General features: G+C 41.3%; 1 protein-coding gene across 1 annotated transcript in view; it reads right to left on the bottom strand.

The window, feature by feature from the left end:
• plxna4 (plexin A4) overlaps positions 1-23,194 on the bottom strand; it is a 216,356-nt gene that overhangs the window by 16,770 nt on the left and 176,392 nt on the right. The window contains exons 18-27 of the mRNA XM_077234456.1: positions 22,252-22,491; positions 22,015-22,161; positions 21,308-21,542; positions 18,353-18,495; positions 16,751-17,019; positions 12,856-12,922; positions 11,370-11,516; positions 9,581-9,740; positions 2,925-3,028; positions 488-587 (exon numbers count right to left, since the gene is read on the bottom strand). Of these exons, the coding sequence (XP_077090571.1) occupies positions 488-587; positions 2,925-3,028; positions 9,581-9,740; positions 11,370-11,516; positions 12,856-12,922; positions 16,751-17,019; positions 18,353-18,495; positions 21,308-21,542; positions 22,015-22,161; positions 22,252-22,491 (1,612 nt within the window). The remainder of the gene's footprint in view (positions 1-487; positions 588-2,924; positions 3,029-9,580; positions 9,741-11,369; positions 11,517-12,855; positions 12,923-16,750; positions 17,020-18,352; positions 18,496-21,307; positions 21,543-22,014; positions 22,162-22,251; positions 22,492-23,194) is intronic.

Below are 23,194 nucleotides of genomic sequence, written 5' to 3'. Positions count from 1 at the left end.
TGGTCTATTTGATGTGTAGGGGGAGTACTTGGACGGCCCTGAGCTTTGATCTTGAGCTTTATCAAACCCAATCGTACAAGGGACTGATGGCGGGCGAATGACAGGGACGGATTCAGAGTCTCAGGAGGAAAGTCAAGTGCAAAGAGACTCATTTTCTCTGCTTTTACCTTTGTATGCTGTCTGACTATCTCGGCTCTCTCCGCGTAATTCCGTTTGAGCTTCGTTCCTGTTCCCTTTTGTGAGCGGCTGAGATGCTACACATTTAACTTATGCTTTTCTCTTACCTCCTTATGAGATGACAAGACTATTTTTTAAACTACTTTACTGTTCTTCGTGCAGCTTATGTGGAATGTTACCCTGCCCTGCTTTAGAGAATTTAATCAGTAAATTATTAATGTTTTATATTTTGTGTGCTATGTGTTTTGTTTTGGAGATATGGATGCATTCTAAAATAAGAAAAGGAATAAAGGAGATGACAAACACAAACCATATTTGCTAGCAGAGGTTCTGGAGACAGTGGAGTTGTTTACAGAGTTGTATGCTGTGACCTGCTTTGGAACGAGAGCTACCACAGCATTATCAGACACCTGCAGACACAGAAACAAAGATTATCATAGACTACTTACAAAAACACACAATATATCTATACTTCAGACCTCTTTAAAAATAGTTGTAAACAAGTATGATGTCTTCACCATCATAATGGTTGGGTTTGGGTTATTGGTCAAACTCATCAATTTCTCAGGTAAATGTTTAACTGCATGAATGAGGACAAGATGGGATAATCTCCTTCCATTTCAATAAGTCTTTTCTGGTGGGATGGGCTTGGCTATTTAACTATATGCCTCAGCAACTGCTAAGCACAGTAAGCCTTAGCAAGCCAAATTCAATTAACACGTGGGGGCCTCTACTCCCCAATGAGACACCCCTCCATCTACATAATTTACTATTGGAATGCCTGCGGCACTTGCAGGGTTAATTGAGGTGACTTTGTAGATCTAGATGGTGTGGGCTCAGAACTGCACAGGGACAGGAAACCAGGGAGGGAGGGAGAATATGGGCTTTACAGACCATTAGGACATTATTCTTACACCCTTAACCTCTTTTCTCCCAGGACTAAATCAACGTGAAGCCGTCTTCGTTTACTGCTGCGGATAGCTTTCCAAACTTCAATGGAATCAAAACAGACCTCCGTGTACACCTCAGTGTAGACCTCAGTGTAGATGAATGTCTGTGTGAAAGACAAGGGCCATATTTCCCCGAAAAGGGGCCTTCTAGAAAACAGTTGAGATTTTATCTTTTATCTTTCCTCTGCAAGCAAGTTTACACTTTTAGAGAGTCTCTGTGATAGCATTCAGACACATCAGATATCTGAGATGGGGCTTATACAACCCCAATGTGAAGCTTCCCAAGGAGACATCAAAGAATTAATGTCAGAGCCTAATGCATTTTGTAGCACCTCGATTTGGAGTAAAGTATCAAAGATGACTTGAGATATACATTAGAAATGCACAGAGGATGCTTCATGACAGACATAACAGCTCTGCATGACTTTTTACATTGTGTACTACACTAAACTAGGGAGTTTGTGGCATTAGAGAGGAAGGAATGAAAGTAAGTCAGTCATGAACATGTATGTGGTGCAAGGACAGAAATGGAGAAATGGAATATGGTACAGGGGTTCACGGAATTTCTATTCCCCCTCTTCAGCAACTCTAACAGGCTTAGGGTTTCTGATAGCTTTTTTGTCAAGGATAGCATGCCCTCCCCGACTGAAAATGAATTAACTTCTGTCTTCATTATCTCATCTCCGATTCCAATCAACAGCTAATCCATCCTGCCGCTTTCAGCCCTGCACCCATGCGCCGCCCCGTGACATTTAATTTAAGTACTGTGCAGACTCCTCTCTCTCAAAAAGCTCATTTGGAAGGCGGCTTATGAAGGAAATTATTTACACCGTAATGAAGCGCCGCCTGTCTCCTATCCAGCCTAAACTGCCCCGCCCAGCCTGACAGATGAAGAACCAGTCTGGGGTTCTTCACACTTTAAGTGTTTATATAATTGCAGATAGACAGTCCCCTGCTGAGACAGCATTGCCATACCTGTCCACCATGAAAGAGATCTGTCAGTCAGACTCGGCATTCAAAATGACCTGGAAGTGCCTTGACTGAACCCTATTATAGAGGTCGATGGGGGCAAAAGGGTCCTCGATAAGGCTGAGATGCAATGAATGTTAACAGTGTGTATGTTTCCCTAAACTAGATCAACTAAGACACACAAACCAAAAGCAAGACCATCATAGAAACCTTTTCTCTGCTCAGCCTTTTTTTGTAATAATCACCTTATAAAGGTTCCTTGTTACATCTTAGACAAACATTAATAGAGCATTACACATCTGAGCCTCATAAAAGACATTCATTTCACATTCACATCTCTTTGTTCCAGTATTAGTTCCTCTGTCTGAATCTGTGCTATTATCGAAAGCCCACACTAAAACTCACATCACACAGAGTGTTTATCAAAAGTCATTAGCTAGATCACCTAACCCGGGTGTCAGACAACAGCTCCACCAGCACCTGCATCCCACTGCTGTCAGATTAAATGTACTGGGACATCTGGAGATGCTGCTTTAAATAGAAAACAGTAATGCTCATCCTCCTTCCGATTTAAGGTAGATTTCATAGGCTAAAATCTTTTGTAATGGCAGACGGTAGAAAACAGCCAACACGAAAGCTTCTTTGATAATCTTTCTCACAAGAAAAGGGATGATAGAGATAGAAAGAAGAGAGAATGCAGATTTCTACCGCTCTGAAGCATTCATTTCTTGGACCTCTAACTGTATGACAAACCTGCATACTGAACGCCCCATTACAGGAGTGGGCTTACCTAGAAGTGAATAGTCCACTCCACATACAAGATCTTACCTGGTAGTGAGACAGCATGTTGAGTCTTTTCCAGTCAGCCTCGATCTTTGTGGTAACATCCTCATCCTGAAGGATGACTCGTACCACTCTGCCTTGACGCCACTCTGCAACGAGATAACACAAAGAAGTTAAATCCAATGTTTAATACAGTAATATTGAAAGTGCAGCAGAACCAATTCAATTCAAGTTTATGTGCATGTCACTTTTCACAATAGAGATCATTTTAACCCATTTTTACAGAAAGTGCATAATTCAATGATACGATGTCATTTGGCCCTAGTGAACAGGGAATTTTGCATTAAATCATTCTCCTTTTTAAAGAGATTAACTTATTGTTGTCTGTTAAGTTGGGATACTGAAAAAAACAAGTTTTTTTCCTTATTTAAATATGTTCAATGCATTAAGCCAATAAGCTTCCGGACTCAAGCAGACACTATACTTTTTTATGCATATCTTATTGTTAGTACAAAAACTTAGTTTGGTGATAAATATGCTGGTATTTATAGCATATAGTAATCTTAAAATTGATTCTCTTCAGCTTTGAAAAAAAAGTGGAGCTCAAAACCACACTTTTTAACTTAAGACGGGAACAATAGAAGAAAAGAGGAAAGGGACAAAGTCTATACTAAGAGAGAGGAGGAGAAAGAAACGAAAGCTAGAGAGAAAATAAGGGTACGTGAAGAAGCATTTGAGAAAGAGAGGAAGGAAAGGAAAGGTAAATTAATCTCTTCTGCCCTTTGTTAGAGAGCCAGGCCTTCGTGGCCAGTGGATCGATGGGCGTGATTACAGCCACTGCTGAAAGCCACTTCCTTTTTCATCTGTAGTGGGTCGAGCATCTTGTGCCCAAACGGCCCTGATCGACCGCGTTAAGCCTCATGCTGAGCTTGCTCTTATTGTAGTTACTGAACTTACTAGAGATGCACAACAAAATGTGAAGATATTCTCCCACCCTTCCCTCAGCACACACCAGCCACTGTCTGCAGCCTCAGCAAAAACAGCAATGTGAAACGGTGATAAGATGGGTATCAGTGCTGAATGAAATAAACATATCCCTTTGCAATGTGATGTACGGAAAACATGGCCAGGAACAAGAAAGAAGTCTTTCTTGTTCTTTTTTTTCTGAACTCCCCTCTGCTGCAAATAAATGTATGATTGGAACGCTAGAGGAGTGAGGCCTCTTCACACTACCTGCTGCTATCTTTCGCTCTGATTCCAAACAGAAAAGTAAAACTGCAATCACAAGCAGGATGATGAAACATGTCTCTGGGTGATGAGAATATCTTCAAATCTCCAGGAGACGCCCGACCATTGTTTTATATCTCACAACAGTACTGTCTATAAACATGCAAATGAGCCTAGGCTTGAAGTGCAAACAGAAGAGTAAACAGAGAGAAGAATAAAAAACTAAAAGAGAGAAATAAACAAAAAGAATAAGAGAAACAGAAACAAAGAGAACAGCAACTAAAAGAAAAACAAAAAGACACACAAAGAAAAAATTAAGAAACAATAAGAGAAAAGTTTTTAAAAACAAACAAAAAGGAAAACAAAAACAAAAACAGACTAAAATAAGAAACCGAATTAAAAGGAAAAGGGACAGAAAATAAATTAAAATAAGGTTACACTTTATTTTAAAGTGATGTAGTTACATTGTACTAACTCAAACAAGTACTGAGTAATATTAATTAACTACATGTACTTAATACATGTGTATACATTTTTTTCATGTATACATGAGTTACAGTTAGGTTTTGGTTTAGGGTTAGTTACTTGTAATTATGCATAATTTACTGTTATTTCTATTGTAAGTACATGTAGTAACGTGTAACCACGTCACCTTAAAATAAAGTGTTTTGCCGAAAATAAAAAAGAACAGTACAGGAGCAAAAATGACGGCAGCAGGATATAGCTGGATAGAGAATCAAGCCAAAGAAATTGTTAAAATAGACTGGGATTGGCTGAAGTGCATTGATTTGTCTGCATCACTTTCTCATTCTTTCTTTTTATCTTCCCTCCCTCCATCCCTGCCCTCAGGGGACTGTGACAGAGAGAATTAAAAACAAAGGAAAGGGACAGAAACACTCCGGTCCAATCTGTCTCAGAGGGATCGAGGAGATGGAGGCTACCTCATTCCTATTACCAATTATCTTTATCTGGCCTCCGGATCGGGCCAGTGAGTGTGCCGGTGCTCAGGAGACACTGAGATCCGTTTACGGAATGCCGAGATGCCTCCTCTCATCCGGGGACGCCCGTTGCTTTATCTTACAACACACTCGCACACACTCCCTGAGACATTGTCCAATTCTCCCCCCTAATAAAACAATAACGAAACAACACACTTGCCCCCCGGGGGCCATGAAGCATTTTACACAGGAGGGCCTGTCGAAGAGGGTGAAATTATTTCTTCACTTATCATGGTTCCATTCCCTTATGGATAGACTAGCAATAGGTCATGGCTTGAGAAATATGCTATTTGCAAAAAACAGATCAGTCTAGTCAATGTGGAACGAGGAGTGTACAGCATAAACAGTCTGACTCTCATCTGGAATTTGTGAAAAAATAGTTCTATGCGGATCAGTCTGGCTATCTTTTCCCAGTAACTGTGAGATGTTCCCACCTGTCAATTAGTCGTGTATAAATAAACTCAAGCATACTGTCACAGCTGATATTTGTTTATCAGCATGTACGTTTCAGGCATGCATGGAGGCAGCAGTGGCTTTGTGGTAAATGTGCTGGGGTTATAATACAAAGGTTGCTCGTTCAAACCCCAGAAGTAAGTATTGATCAACTTACTGGCATCCCAAATGAACTTTAGAATCTTTAAGAGACAGTTTGCTCAAAATTAAATATTCTGTCATCACTTACTAATCATGTCATTGCAAACCTTTATGGCTTTGAAATTGGGAGAAATGGGATAAAATTGAAGAAAAAACACTGAGGCATTTGACTAAATATCATCTTTTGATGACAGAATTTTGAATTTTGGATTAACTATCATTTTAAGTAAAAAGCTTAAATTTGGCTGTTGGAAGTGAGTTGGAGGATGTAAAAGCTGCAATGTAATCTGAAAGTTATTGGTTCAAATCTCAAGAAAAAAAATCTTATTCATGGAATATATAGTTACTGGCATGTTCTGTTACCTTGGAACAAGACTGATCCCAGAGAAGACAAATAGATATGGTGGACAGTCTCTGACATTAATGTATTGTAAGTTGCTTTGGATAAGAAGGCAATTGGCAAAAAGTTACAATCTATGCAGTTTGAATAGGAAGGTGTGTGTACAACCTGTTGGCTATATGTGATTGTGGAAACCACTTATCTTTAGATGCACTGCCTCTGCTTTGTCCAATATATCTCTTTGAATAAGAAAGTTTCTGCCTAATACTGACTTTGCTACTGTAGTGTTTTTTTAAAGTATTGGGCTAATAATCGTATTCGGTTACGTATGTAACCTCGGTTCTCTCTAGAAGAGGGAACGAGTATTGCTTAAGTTGCTTATGCTACGGCTAAAGTCATCTTTTCTCGAGATATGAAGCCAAAAATTATCCTTAATTTTGTATTTATTGTCAACGCAGTGCAGCAGCCAGCAGACCTAGAGCAGGCTGTCTAGCGTGCTAATTGGCTGCCCTGCGGCAACTGCAGCAGCCTACCACTGAGCTTGGTGTGACGTCACGCTTTGCGCCCTCTACGCGTCACAGCCCGCCAGAATGGTTGTGGCTTTGCGTATAAAAGTAAGGCTTGGAGGCTGCCTCTCTGGTTTTCATCGACTGAAGCGAAAGGCGCTCATGGCGCGAGCATGGCAGGTTACACAATACTCGTTCCCTCTTCTAGAGAGAACCGAGGTTACATACGTAACCGAGTACGTTCTCTTACGAGAGGTTCTCTCGTATTGCGTAAGTTGCTTACGCTACGGCAACCCCTTGTCAACGCCGTGTGCGCCAAGCATCCACTACATGAGTCCCAGGGAAACCCGGGGAACATGGATAAGTGGGAATAAGGTGGCCAGCAACGCGGGCCAGCACATATACATAAGCACTCATAGGGAATACATAGCGGCGCTGCCAGTCTATATAAGCATATCAACCTTTATAGTGCAGCTCAACCAGGAGAGCTGAGTCACGTGAGAGTAGTCTGCGCACGATCAGATCTGGGCAGAACGTACAACCCACTCATACTGACAGAAGTCTAGCCTGCAAGGTGGGAACTTCCAGGTTATACAACCTAACAAATGTGGAAGGGGAGGCCCAGCCCGCCGCCTCACAAATGTCATGAATGGAAATCCCGCTGGACCAAGCCCACGACGAGGCAACGCCTCTAGTGGAATGAGCCCTGATGCCCAAGGGGCATTGCAGACCTGTAGACAAATAAGCATTTGCTATAGTGTCCACTATCCATCTAGACAGACTCTGTTTTCGAGGCGGCGAGACCCTTGGTGCGCCCACCAAATGAAATGAAGAGCTGCTCCGAGCGCCTAAAGGGGCGGAGCGCATAATGTAAGCTCTCAGCGGCCTGACAGGGCCGAGGAGACTAACACCGCTCTCATTGTCGGATGCTGGCAGAGCCGATAGAGAAATGACCTGCGCTCTGAAGGGAGTGCCCAGCACCTTAGGGACATAGCCATGTCTAGGTTTGAGGATGACTTTAGAGTCATTTAGCCCAAACTTTAAATTTGGCTTTCAGGGCCTCTAGGACCAAAGAAAGATCCCATATAGGAACCGACGGGGGTCGCGGGGGGTTCATCCTCCTGGCTCCTCAAAGGAAGTGGATGACCAGCTCGTTCCTTCCTATTTACTGGCCTCGCATCGACTCAGCGAACGCTGCGACGGCCGCCACATATACTTTAAGCGTGGAGGGGGACCTGCCCCTGTCCAACAGCTCTTGAAGGAAGCTTAGCAACCACGATACCCCACACGTTCATGGGTCCAGATTTCTGTCGGGACACCATTTGGAGAACACAGACCATTTAGACGCATAGAGCCGCCTCATAGAGGGAGCTCTGGACTGCGTGATCGTGTTCATAACTCCTTCTGGCAAGACAATGGGTATCCGTTAATTAACCACATGTGCAGAGACCAGCGCTCTGGATGGGGATGCCAGATTAAGCCGCGGGCTTGAGAGAGGAGATCTCTCCTCGCCGGAATCGGCCAAGGGGCTGTACGTGACAGCCGCGTCAGCTCCGAGAACCAGACTTGGTTCTCCCATCGCAGGGCTATAAGGAGCACAGAGTGGCGCGTTTCGCTGATTCTCTTGATTACCTGTGGCAACAGTGAGACCGGAGGGAAAACATAAAGTGGGCGGCTGGGCCAGATTTGGGCCAGCACGTCCTCCTTATTTGAAAAGAACATTGGGCAGTGAGCGTTGTCTTTTGACGCAAACAGGTCGACCTTTGCTTTGCCGAAAAGGCGCCATAGCAACTGGACTGTCTGGGGGTGCAGGGACCAATACCCTGGGAGAACGTTGTCCCTGGACAGTCTGTCTGGGCCGTCGTTCAGGTGGCCTGGCACATGTGCAGCTCTCAACGAGCGCAGAAAGTGCTGAGACCATACGAGGAGGCGTTCAGTCAGATCGCAGAGATTTCTGGATCTGACACCGCCCTGACGGTTCACGTAGGACACCAAAGACATGTTGTCCGACCGGATTAGAACGTGGTGGTCTCGTATGAACGGGAGGAAACGCTTCAGCGCGTTCTCGACCGCTATCATCTCCATACAGTTTATATGAAGGTGTTTCTCTCGGTCTGACCACAGGCCAAAGACCGGTCTGCCCTCGAAGAGAGCACACCAACCTAAGTTGGCGGTGTCCGTCGAGATGACCTTTCAGTATGAAACAGCCCCCATCGTCACTCACCACTGGTACCAGTCGGCCGCTAACCAGGGCTTCAGAGCTGAAACGCAGCTTCGAGTCACTCGGATTTGTCTGCAGCCGGACGCCCAAGCCCGGTGAGGCAAATGTTATGCTCCGGCGGCTTCTCTCAGAGTCCAGCGATGCGGAGAGCTTCGCTGAAGAGATGAAAATCAGAGAGGCAGCCTCCGAGCCTTACTTTTACACACTAAGCCACAGCCATTCTGGCGGGCTGTGACGCGTACACTGGGCGCACACTGGGCACTGGGCGCACACTGGGCGTACACTGGGCACTGTGACGCGTACACTCAGTGGTAGGCTGCTGCAGTTGCCACAGGGCAGCCAATGAGCACGCTAGACAGCCTGCTCTAGGTCTGCTGGCTGCTGCATTGCGTTGACAATAAATACAAAATTAAGGATAATTTTGGGCTTCATATCTCGAGAAAAGATGACTTTACCCGTAGCGTAAGCAACTTACGCAATACGAGAGAACCTCTCGTAAGAGAACTCAAGGTTACTGGTTTGAATCCAAGTAAATTGCCAAGTAAAGGGCAATTTATGGATTTTATTACTAAAACCTCTATCCCAATTGTTCCCCAGGACCCTGTCTGTTAAATTACAAATAACAGGATGTGAGCTTGAGTGTGAATCAAAGGCTAATATTGATGTAACGACTACCAATCACCTTCATTTCACCCATCATTCCAAAACTGCAAAAGTCATTGATTCACACACTGAATCCACTGAACAGGGTATTTGAAGGCGTAAAAGCTTTTAAAGGGTAAAGGCATCTAAAGATAGCATAATGCTTGTCATACCCAGGTCCATATCAGAAGCTTTTTGTCGGTGCGAATAGGGAACATTCTTGTAGATGGCGTCCAAGATCTTCTCCTTCACCTGGCTGATTGTGTCACAGTTCAGCACCTTCACTTGCACCTCTGGGCTCTTCTCATTGTCTGGATGCATGCAGTTCACCACCTACATGACACAGAACAGAATTACTCCAATTACCACTTGGGTGGGAGACACATGAATATTTATGGCTGTAAAATTATCTTTTTGCATGATTTGAAATGAATTGTGTGTCATCTGATAATAAAGAATGCTAAAATGCATCCATGCATGTAAGCCAAATATTTTAACCTTAAACAAAAGAGCAAATTCTGTTAAAAAGTTCATTCAGGCCCCATGGAAAGCTGGTATCATGTTCAGTATGTCTACTGAAATCTGTGTTCATAACATGTCTCAGTGACAGATCTAGGATCTGTATTTAACACCTACAAGATCTGATGTATGACACTATTCTGGTCAAACCTGTATGGGGCATTTCTGAATGAGTGAACGTAGTCAGCAAGTATAACGGCACAAGTGTACAAGTCTATTGGCCACCCCGAGGGAGTCGTCACCTCACACACCTAAGCTTGCACCAGTCTGCAATTAACACACTAATTCTCCTCATCTAAGTTCCAGTTAGATTCTCTATCTCTGATGATAGCTGTCATTAACACCACCCCACCAGTACCTTCACCATCATCAGACATAATTACAAAGTTCAGTAAAAAAAAAAAAGGCCCTTATGAGAGAGACGGCATATAGAGGCTATGAAGGCCCTTGTTGGCACCTGTTATATGATGAAATAATCGCACACTGCAAGAGAGCTCATTTACTTACAGTACAGCAGTATATTGGACTCTCCTGAAGAACCAAAACCAGAATCAATTAATTAAATGCACTGTGTATGAGCTGTAAGGAATATATATATGTATATATAAAATTGCATAGCTTGTAAGTACTTCAAAAAGTTTGAGTATGTATGTTAAACTAATTGTAGAAATGTATGTAGAAGAAAAGTAGCTAAAAAGTAGTATGAGGGATTTCAATACAGTTAAAATGTTGTGGATGCTGACTGGTCAATATTACAACCTCTCGTACCTTATTGCGTAGGAAATTATTGATAATGTAACCAGAAAATGGCCAGGATAGGGAACGCAGAATGTACTATTGGTAGTGGCTTGTATTGTGGTGTATCAGCAGCTGTTTAAGTGTTTTGGAAGTGAAGACAGAATGATGAAGCTGTAACAGCTCCTACAGTCATCAAATCAGTGCGGTGTCCAGAGGAATGGGCCGAATGCCAAGTGACGAAACTAGTCGCCACATTCCCCTTTTTTCTTTTTCTCTTTTAGTCTCATACAGAATACAGATTAGCATTCTGACTTGCTGTCCCAGTAAACAGCCCGTCCTGGCATACGTGCAGCCCTGACAACACAGGCTTAGCTCATGCCTGTCACAGTGGCCAGCCGAACACAACACTGCCAATCACCACAGGACAGCAGACAGGTCAAATGTCTTAACAAGCCTGTGTGTTCCCTGTCAGGCATGAAGACTGTGGGCATTGCTTGCTGCATCAACCCAAACAAATTATCTTACTCTTCTCTCTACCTGCACACCTGTCTGCTTCTCAGTACTTTCATGCTACTTAGTCTCTTCCTCACCCATTTATCCTTGTCTTTTTCTTCATTCCTATTTTAGTTTACTCCTCTCCTTCTCTATCCTTCCAAAACCGTTCATCTTTCCTTCCCTCATCCACGCTGTGTTTTAGGGCCTTACCAGAGTCTTGTAATCAATTTGCTGTCTGATGAGCTTGTCTTCACTGAGTGAGTAGCGGGCTTCTCCGGTGATGGAGTCAATAGGGCCTTTTTCCATCTGTTGCTTTATGGCACAGAAAAGAGAGAAGAGGGGCTCCCCTGCACACTCCTACACAAGGAAAAAAAGGCACTCTGTCACTTTCACTCTCTTAAATTTCACACCATCCACCTACAGAGAATGTGGGCTATCATTCCTTCATTCAGTAACAGTAATATACATTTTGAACGGAGCTTTACAGTTGTGGTGCTAGTGCGTCAGTTTCAACTGACACCATCATTTTACTCATAGATTCCATTGATAGTTAAGCTAGATCTGGAGTTTTTGTATTTTGTATGTATTTACATACTATGTTATGATTAAATTGACAATATGCAGCCACAAAAAAATAATAATTCAAAACTACAATCAGTCAGTCAAATACTTTTTACATTACATTTTAATTATTCTAAATACATTTTAATGTGGGAGGGACAATGAAACATTTAGCTGAACATGTTAACAGATGTAGTTTTGAGAAGAAAAAAAATACATTAAGATTAAACGACAATTGGCAGACCCCCTGTTGAAGATTGAAGTGTACTGTGTCTAGCTGAATTTGGGTAGAATGTGCTTGCTGAAATGAGAAATGACAAGTGGTCTGGGCAGCTGGTAAAGCACTGTTCAATAATACTCAAATCAATGTTTTGTGAGTGCAGTAATAATCTTATGGTATCGCATGGATGAGGTCACAATAAAGTCCTTCTCTTACAGTACAGGTCAATTTAAGCTTAAATGAATCCTGAAGATCTCGAGTGATATTTCGGCTTCATTCACTCAGGTCTAATCCGTTAAACTAGACAGGACAAAACAGTCTTGACTTACAGAATTTATTTCCTGCTTTGTGCATTCCAGAATCCAGGAAATTTCTGTATATTTCTGAAATTGCACATGCCATGTTCTGATTGCAGCAGACGTGTTTATTAAGAGATTAATGACAAGAGCTAGAGAGGACTGGAGTGGTGCTGACGGTCACAGTGCTATATGTAGAATTGAGAAGCACCTGCTAAGCCAACCATCTCATTATACGAACCGAAAAACGCTGGAGTCAGCAAGACTTGGCCAACTTTAAACCCTCTTTTGATTAAAAGTGCATGCTGGCACACTCACATACAGATGTACATACACACCAACACATATTTATACACTAGACAGACACTCTCCCCTCTGTCGAACACCTGTAGTGCATCACTGCCAATGCTCCCGCAGGACTTCTCTGTGCTCAACAGTGCATGTGCCAAATGACCTTGAAGGTGAGTGAGTCTCTTTTATTTACTGATGATTATTCAGAATAATGGTTGAATGGTTGATATTTAATTTCAATCGTTGGTTTTTAATTATTACATATGGGACACCCAGACCTGAACATGTGGTTACACACCCACAATGTATCCACATGCAATTAACTTACCTTGAGGAATTTGTATAGCAGAAAAGTGAACCAATTTGTTAGCATTTTCTCAGCCACAGACTCCGTTCTGAAAAACAAATAAGCAAACAAACAGTGTAAATAAATAAATAAAAGCAGCACAAAGCCACGATTATCACTGCAAGTGTCACACACAAATGCGATTACCACGACCATGAAAAATTCACTTCACAAAGCCCGGTGTCTCCTAATGAATAGGACTTTGTTAAACAAACATAATTGCCAGAACATGAATTGCGCTCTGGAATCTATAGCCCCAATCTGCAAGCTGTCTTTATTACCACAATAATCCACAAGACCCTAATACAAGAAACCCAATTAAAAGCCTTTATATGATCCAGCTGGATTGATGCCAAGTGAACCTATTCTGGCCTGGAATAAGACCGGACTTATTTCCTCCCCCCCACAGTCCGGCTATTGAGCTTTAAATGTATCGCATTACAAAAGAAGGTGGCTGAATGGAGGGCCGGGGTGCTTCGAAATATATCATGATTGGCTAACACCTTTGCTTGGACCACAAGCTCTGATCCGGCATGAGAGATGTACATACATAATAACTATAACAAAGTGAAACCCAATATACATGGATCCGGTGTCTCTAGTCTGTGTGTGCCGCAGGGAGCTGGTGAATTGCCAAGGTGCCCTGCAATGAGCCATGGCATAGAGCATCAATATTTCAGGATTACAGCATTGTGGTGTGTGTGTGTGTCTATGCCTACTCTGCCGCCTTACATCCCCCAGCTGCCACCTGCATTCCCTCTCTCCCACTGCCGTATGAAGACCTGCCGCTGCGCAGTACCATGGGTACATGCGTGTCTGCATGTGCCCACTAAGCTGGCGCAACACCTGGAAAGGATTAGTGTCCCCTTGTTTTGTAGCCACTGCCTTGAGTGGGCCAAAGGAGGACTGGTCCAGGGGTCAACGGGGTTACGTTTCATCTTTCCTTTCATCTCCATCCTAACACTGCCCTGTAATCATCCTCACTCCCGACTGTTCTCAATGCCTGGATCATTTACAAGAGAAACAGTAGGTGGGGGAAAACCCAGAGTTGTAGCGTAGTACAGAAAAAATAGATAAAGAAAGGAAACGGCAAGAGTGAGATAACTTTTCGCCTCTGTGTACTGTCCCTTATTCCCATTAGCTTTCCCTTTCTTTTTCTATTGGTTGATTTGATGGTAATTATTGTTGGCAAGACCCTATAAACTCACTTACCCATATCCTGTGTTACCTCTCGGCTCACCGAAGGGGGAACAAGTAGCCTTGTTGCCAGACAATCCTGGCACAACCTCTCCATAACATTGCCACAGGGCCAAGAGCAACCAACTATCACTGTCCCCCAAATCCTTATGTCACATATCATTGGCACTGAGAGCAAGCTCTTGTTTGGCTTTGGTTTAGGGAGGCAGGAAAAGTGATGCCCATCCAGTGGTAAGGAATGGGATGTGGCATCACCTGGTGCTTAGTTCCCCCTGATTAAACAGCCATTTCAAAGTGGAACGAAGTAAAAACGGCTGGAGGATTCCTCCACGGTGAATGCGCAAAGAGGCACATTGGAGCTATGCTCCATAAACAAGAAAAAGGGGGTGAGGACAGAGCTCCATATATCTTCCTCCTCATCTCTCGTATTCAGAAAAGGCCATTTACATTTGATGCTGCTTTCTGCCACAGCAAATGGATGTGAACAGCCAGCTCTACCAACTTCGAGGACCAGAGAGTGGTTTATGACTCCAGAGTATCAAAATGAGAAGTGTCACTCTATGACAAATACTGCACTGCAAATACGTGTTATTTGATTTAAGAGTGTTGCTAAGCATGTGGCATTGACCGAGTAAAGGTTTTACTGAGTTAGTCTCATGCTTCAGCTAATAGGTGGCCAGGAACACACACACCTGGCTAATGTGCTGACGTTATGCACCTTGCAGCATCACAGGCATTATTTTCTTAACCAAACAATCGTCTGTTGAAACAAACCCCCGGAATGTCCCCCTCCTTAATGCACGTGTGTTAAAGAACACAGCTTGAAGCTAAGAATAATTTAAATTTTGCACTCTGCCTCACGTGGAGAAGATTGTCCGCTCGCTGCATTGTCGGGTCCCGCTGCGTAACCATGGTCCCCCTTCACTGAGGATTATCCCCAGAGAATAATCACAGGACTTCTATTCAGCTGTGCGTGACTGTGTGTGTGTTAAGGAACTGAATTTGAATGTGCTGGTCAGTAAAAGTCTGAGTAAAAATAAGTGTAAACGCATATGCAGGAACAGGAGACCCACATGGACTTCACTGATGCCATACATATAGAGAAAATGGGCTGCACAATCGGAGAGGTTATTTTTAATCGTAGATGAGTAGAGTGGGCTGCAGGGAGCAAAAGAGAGGGAGAAATACGACAGATGGTTCTAGAAGCCGCCCGTTAGTAAGTTAGCCTGTGTATGTTTGTGAACTCAGGTTGAGACTGGACAGATGGGGTGGCTGTCGCAAGCGCTTTCTTGGAAATGGGGAAAGGAAAGCTGGTTGGAGGCTTCTGCCAAAGATGTCCTGCTTCTCTGCATTTTAAACACAGATTTAGAAATCATGCAGTGAAAGAGAGACCAGGGGGAGAAAATTATTCTCAGACAACAGATTAAGCTTCCCCGTTCTGGCCCAGTGCTCTGTATCTAGCTTTGCTAAGCAGGTGTTAGAGGTTAGACAGGTTCCATGTAGTGAAGATCATTCCATATATCCGTGAGGGTCATCCATTGAAATATATGGACTAAAAAAGGGCTTCTCAACTGGAGAATCACAACCCAAAAATGCAACACAGGCTCATTGGAAGAACGCACGTGTGGCAACATTTCAGTGTTTAATTTTAAGAACATTTATAACAAACAATTTTTGTACTGTGTTGTATGTAAAATCTGGATCCTAAAGCAAAACCAGTTGAGAGGAGCCACTGGACTACAGGTTATAATGGGACATTGTAGCCCACATCCGCAAAGTGCAGATGTTGCAGGTGCCTACAAAAATGTGACAAGATTGTTTTTGCTTTTGTCTCTGACAGACGCTTGACTGAAACAAGAAAAATATCTTATTTTTCACCATTAATATGTACAGCAGCTCTTTGTGCAATTAATCTTCCCTTCGCTTGCTTCAATTAATCACGCTTGCCATCAAGGGTGTTGAATCAGTTATGATTCAGTCAAGAAGCTTCTCTTGTAGTTTTCAAATGATCATCCTGTTGCTATTAGCAAGCTTGTTTTGACCAATGAATTATTTTGTGTTCCTTGTCATTATTTTTCTCAGAAAGAGCCCCTATTTACCCCAAAAAATATATATATCAAAAGTGTCAGCCAACTAACTTTACAAATCAACTGCTAGAACATTAAGAATAAAAAAAAAACCCAGAAGAGTTCAAATGAGTGGAGAGGAGAAAAATCAATATGGTATAGTAATAATATTGCCTTCTATGCTGTTAAAATACAGAGATACAAAGACGTTGATTGCATAGGGAATTAAGCTTCACATATCTCCCCACATTCAGTAGGTTTTTAGTGCACTATTAATTGGATCTCAAGCTAATTAATCCTAATTACAATTTAATGATGAGCATGTCAGTGAATTCCATGTTTGGGAGAGAAAGTGTGCATTTTAATGTCCCTAAAAGCAATTATTCCTATTCAGCGTACTGTAGAGTCCACGTTTCAAAGACAATTCACAGAGGTCATCTGCTCTCATCAATGGAGTTAACTATAATTAGAATGAGGCAGATTGAAATGATCCCAAAATTTAGAACATGTGCTCTGTTGATTACACACACGAGGGGCATTTATAATCAGTAAAACCCACTGGACTGCAGGACTAGATTTTTTTAGATGACTTTTCATGTGCATATGTCTAGTACCTTCTGAGTAAGAGTTTGGGATGGTTTTTGCTCTCCAGGTTCTTGTCAATGAGGTCAGACAGCAGGTGCTTGAGCACATCGGTTGCATACTCAAGTTTACTTTGCAAAACAGTCATGATCAAGGAGGCGACATTGCCGCGGTCTCGCATGGAGAAGCCTCTCTGAGACTCCAGGGTTCGGATGAAGGACAGCAGGAAAACCTTGTTGTTGATAAGCTGTCCAAACAGTTTTAGGCCTTTCTCCACCTGTTCCTGTCTGTAACCTGGCACCTGGAGGGAAAAAAGGGAAAACAATAGTTACAAAGAGATGAAAATTCACAGCCTGAATGTGATTATTCATCAGCATATTCATTGAATGAATGAAACCAAATTAGACACAATTTACTTTGTAAATACACAGTTTTGGTATTATATTGCATGATTTATGAGTGCATGTTATTCTTAAGATTTTATTAATTTATTACTGTTTGATGGATAAAATCAAGCCCTGCCCTACATTTTTTACTCATTGAATGTCCTGTTTCACTGATAAAAGCATCAAATTATGGCATTATTTCATGTAGTTTTCCCTTCAGCTAAGCAACTCATCATAAATGCCTCCATTTTTATTTTTGTGAAGTTTAAGAATGCTCACTTAAACTTTAGCGTGGCTTATTTGGCTGGAAAGCTTTTTACAGCCCTCTCATTTGGCCTTCAGCATTCTCTGCCAGTGTCCAATAAAATACCAGCCGGCATTTAAACTTAAAAGAACCAAATACTGTATTTTAAATAAAAAAAATTCAAAACTAGATTTAATAAAAGCTGCTCACTGGGTTAGAATGAATTCATTGTGCACTAAGAATACCTGATGACAAACAATTAACCAAGCAGAGACACTCATGACATCATTTGATATGATTTGCCTCATCAATAATCATTAAATACCTGTCAGAATCTCTAGACGGCTCCTGTCATTAGCTGTGATTTTACTATAAACTTCTCCAGAGAGAGGAGACATTTATTCCAATTAAGTCTTAATTGATATAGCTGATTAGAACCAGAGATCATCTGGCATTAGCAGGTAAGGTATGGCTCGTATGTTGGCTGAAGAAATATGTGTGATTCAATTAAAACTGTCCATCACTGTCATAGCGGTGCATAAATAACCTGTACCATGCAATAGATTTTAATTCTGTTCCCCACACACAGTTGTGTCACATGTCATTACTGTTATTAACAAAAGAATGATTGTGAATCAGAGAGCAGCTCATTACTTTAAGAAAAAAAATGAGCAAAAGAAAGAGACTGCATGTAGATTATAATTAGAGCTGCTGTCTTTTGTTTACTGAGGGTGAACACAAACAGCATAGTGACAGCTTTAATTCCCAACAACCCCACTGTGCTGTTAGTCCTTCAGAACAAAAAAACAACAACCAAAGAACAAAAAATATACTTAGCAGCCATTAATGTGACTGTTCCTCACACAGGTACAATGCAGTAATTACATGCGTACATGAATATGTAAATATATGATTGTACATCTCAGGAACTTAGTAAAGGGCCCATTGGATGCAAATTTATTATTGCAAAAACATTTTTTGCATCATTAAAATTGTTAGGTTACCTCAAGGTCTCTAAGGACAGGGTGCTCCTCGATGCCAGGGAACAGAACTCGCATGGTATATGTGCGGTAGTCCAGGAACGGAATACCAGCTCCGTCCAGATCGCTGGTCAACTCGTGAATGTCTGTCTGCAGCTCTGCAAAAGCTGCGGAAGACACATAACATGAAGAACAAATAGGTTGAAACTTGAAAATAATCTGTGCGACAGTGGCGAGGGGCTACAAAATTAGACACAAAATAGTGTTTTGTGGGAGAGAAGAAAAATACTGCATACATGACAATATTCGCTCAAATACATGAAACATTAGAACTACCTGCATGTGTACTAAAATGTGTAACATTTAAGTAATAAGATCCTAGTAGATGAGTGCTGATCTTCCAGTTGTGCGCTTCTATTCTAAATGCCAGAGCTGTCAATCTGAGTGATGAATCCAATCCAAGCACACTCCCACTGTAAAGACAGACCCCGATTGGTCCTTACTCATTGTTTATACACCATACACACACCATATCGGAGATACATTTCTATTTGTTGACCTTTCCAAAGTTATCAAATGACATCAGAAAACACTGCATCGTCGTCATCATCGCGACACGATCGTATCTCCGATGTCGTATAGCTTTAGCAAAGCAGCATGTAATGCCACTATGAGGATTTTCTTAAGATCTACACGTTAGGTTGTGTTTGGGTGCTACTATGTTCTTCTGTGGTTTACTAATGTTTGGTAAAGCTACAAACTAAAGCACAGCCTAAATCCCAAAGGTATATACTGTTTACATATACTTGGTATTTTCTGGTCTCCAGAGGTGGGAGTAAGTCACACATGTGCAAGTCACAAGCAAGTCTCAAGTCTTAACCTTTGAGTCTCAAGCAAGTCCAAATAAATTTTTTATAAAGTCAAGTCAAGTCACTGCCTTATGTCAAGCAAGTCAAGTCAAGTCGTAGCTTGGGTCACAAGTCACTGGCAAGTCATACAAACGTTTGACGATTTCACTGAATTTATATATTAAAATAAGTTAAAACTGCAGAAGTTGTGGACAATGGTTTTATTTGCAACTTTATTTTTTTTTTATATATGCATTTCCACATATAGCTGAGTGGTTACTACAATAAAAATCGAAATGTAACTGAAATTAGGCCAACATTAAAGCATGAAAAAATAAATATGCCTCAAACATTGCAGAAGACCATTAAAAGGTATTAAACAATTCACAATTCAAGTATAATTCCTATGCGATCAAAGGCATTCTTCAAACTGGCATCCCCTGAATACAAGTTATATATTTTTAATTATGAAGTTAAAATCGCCAATAGGTGGCGCCAAATTACCGTATTTATGTACGAGTCATAGAAGCATTCATTTAACTTATGTTCATAATGGCAGATTCGTTCTGGAACTAAGCAACTAGGTCACTGAATCACAAATACGCATAACTCTTTCTGTGGCTTGTTTGGAACTATTGTCATTGGAGAATTCGAGCAAAAAATATATTTGGAATATTAGGCTATGTCTAAATGTCACATCACAATATTCACTCTTTGTTTACTGAACTGTTTTATAAAATCATTATCACATTTGCAATCGCGTCAATATTCTGGAAATATTTTTTTAATATCATATGTTATAATTATGAAAATAACTCATACTAGGGCATTTTTTTCCACCACATTTTGAATTTTGGGTGCAATATTAATTCTGCTGGCATTTTGATAACATCTAATAGATTTAACCCCTGATAACATCTAACCCTGCTTTAAGAGAAACATAAAACACGACAAAACATTAACAGTTTTCTATGTTGTTTTTTGTCATTGGAAAGAACGACATATTTGGCTTTAAAGCATGATTTAAAAAGAAATGTGGCAAATGTTATACAAAACATATGACATCATTAATTATCATTTGAATATTGAAAACATTAAGCTACATTTGAAAACATAATTGTGTATAAAGAGGCATGCTGTTTTGACCAATATTCTCGATTTAAAGATAGTCAAATTAACTATAACAAACAGGTTAAACAAGCCATAGCTTACTTTTAGACGTGGTGAATGAAGTTCGACTGTTCGAGGTTGTGATGGTCGTCCGATATCCCTTGCCAGTTATTTTGCGTACAGCAAATCTTCTTGTATGAATATAGTCAATTTCTAGTGTTTATATCCAAAAAGAAACGATGCTGGGAGATGTTTTTGTATTTAGCGCGCTCACTGCGAAGTATGTTTTTTCTGGGCTTGTGCAGTGTCACGCAATCGCGCAGAATCTGATGACTGGCGTCAATGGTTCCGTTGCTTTCATTTTGTTCATCAATTGATGTTGCGATGATAAATGTATATCAAGTCATTCTCGAGTCATACAGTTCAAGTCAAGTCAAATCTCAAGTCATTGGATCTCAAGTCAAAGTCAAGTCGAGTCATTTTCTTAATTTAGTCAAGCAAGTCTCAAGTCCTTAAATTTGCGACTCGAGTCTGACTCGAGTCAAGTCATGTGACACGAGTCCCCGATCTCTGCTGGTCTCTACCTGAAACAATTATGCTTGTTCTATTCTGCTAGTTGAGAGCTTTCCAACAATATATGACACAAGACGATCTGTTATGTATGATGCCTAACAGATCACATTTTCATGTAAAGACACATTTTTATTTTTTTAAATTCAGGCATATATTTTTGGCTCATATTTTTGAACTTTTTCTCTTTCAGACAAAAAGGTCATTAGCATCCCTACTTTTATATCATGCATCGTAAAATGTTACTTTCAGAGTAGGCACTGAGGTCCACCCTATTTCTACAAGGTTCACTCACTTTCTGGCCTCGCCACTGCTGTGCATGTGTCTTAGAAATGATAAAGAGTTTTTAAAGTATTTTTATTACTGTTTCAAGGATTTTGCGAATCTGAGTAAGTTCTAAATCTGAATTGACATCACTTTGTTAATCCACTTCCCCCCTAAGACTACTTACCCTCTTTACACTCTAAGGCTACTCTGGACTCCAGGTTGTCCATCTGCATCTGCAGCCGCTTGAGGGTGAGGTCACTCTCGCGGGACTTGCGCTTGTAGGCAATGAGGACAATGACAATGAAGAAGATAAGGAGGCCTCCTGCACCTGCAATGCTGATGACGGCAGTGCTGCTGAGAGGGCTGTCAGAAGTGATGTGAACCACACCTGGAGAAAACTCGATGCCACCCACACGAGCCTAAAAAGGAGCACATTTTGCATAGGTTTTTGATAAAAATCAATACTTTGTTGTATAAAATAAATACTATGTTATCTACCCTATCTTGTTCAATAACCTAAGCTATGATTCGAATCCAATCAAAATACATCTAGGGATGGAGATATTTTATTTTATGTTATTGTATAGTAAGGCTAAAGGCCCAACAGCAGAGGGGTACAATGTGTCTGTTCCTTTTGAGAGTTCATGGCTGTAAGGGTCTGTTGCACTTTCTCTTGTACGACTGTCAACAAGTAGTGAAGCAGGCAGCCACCCAGATTTCTCATTGAGAAGCATAAAAGTTTTTATTAGGTTTTCCAGCTCTAATAAGTCCTACTGGGGACATATTTTCTATTTCTGTAGCCTCTCAGAAAGTAAAATAACCACAGAGTCCCTAAAGCATTAGGTCACTGTGATAAGTGGATATGTGCCCTAGTATTCCACCAGAACTTACCAGAACCTTGTGACGGCCAGTCAGATTGGGCGATTCACAGAGCAGTTGAGTATCTGATACAGTTAATGTGCAAGGTTTATCTCCAATCAGAACAGTGTAGTTGAGCTTCCCATTGCCACCCGGGGCTGGAGGGAGGAAGTTCCTACCCTGAAATTCACATTAACAAACATATGTAGCAACTGCATTGGAAAATCGAAAGACAGGTAATAAAGAGATTTAGGTTAATACTTGATTTACCTTGAGTATGATGGGAGACCCTGGCTTGAGCTCCTGGACCCCAGACACACTAAGCGGTTCAAACACTGGATTCGGGTAGTAGATGAAGTTGGTGTTGTTGAGGGCCAGCACAGACTGAACATTGTCCAGAATGAAGCCAAACTCATCAGGTCTCTCTGGCAATTCCTTCTGCCTGCTCAGACTGTAGGGAAGCTCTGGGGCCATGCACTGCATAGTGGTGGGACTCAGAACCTGACATATCTGGTAGGGGGACATAGATTTGCTGATCATATTTGCTATGTGATTCAGAATAAAACAGAAACATTTAGATTCAGATTAACAACAGTATTACATTTACATGGCAAACAATAATTCAGACTGTTTTAATTAGTCATGTCAAATAAAAAGACCAGGATTTAACCTCAACTTCCTACAATGGAGGTTTCTAGAGCACACACAGATATAATTTTTCTCAACAAAGCAGTACTAAATTATTAGTACTTTTAAAATGGTCACACTCTGATTGTGCCTGCAGTCCTGGCAACTACTGTGCTCACCTCTACCTCCTTGAGAGAGATTTGACATTGACATTTCTCCTTGACCCTGTCTTTCATCTCTTTTTTTCATCTCTCACATAGACCACATATACACTGCAGCTAAATGCTGCAATCAGACCATTTAATACTTAATCCCATACATATTGTTTACATGAAGTCAGTGTTTCTCAGACTACTTATTTATTTTTCCCCCTTCTTTTTTATTAAGAGGTCAGGATTATTAAATGTAAAGTTATGGTATAGCTTAATTCAAACCTATATGCACATTCTCTTTTAAGTGTATAAATAAATTACCTGACAAGACCCTTGAGTTTTGTGAACCTACACTGCTTTGCAGTTGACTGTTAAAACACCCAGACAGCAGACTCGCCATCAAAAACATCCATTCCATACAGATTTCTCAAGTC

This window comes from Siphateles boraxobius, unplaced genomic scaffold (assembly GCF_051911475.1).
Source record: "Siphateles boraxobius isolate OS27281-9 unplaced genomic scaffold, OSU_SipBor_1 19, whole genome shotgun sequence".
NCBI lineage: Eukaryota > Metazoa > Chordata > Actinopteri > Cypriniformes > Leuciscidae > Siphateles > Siphateles boraxobius.
Note: the sequence above shows the minus strand (reverse complement) of the source record. Positions and strands in the feature narration are given on the sequence as shown.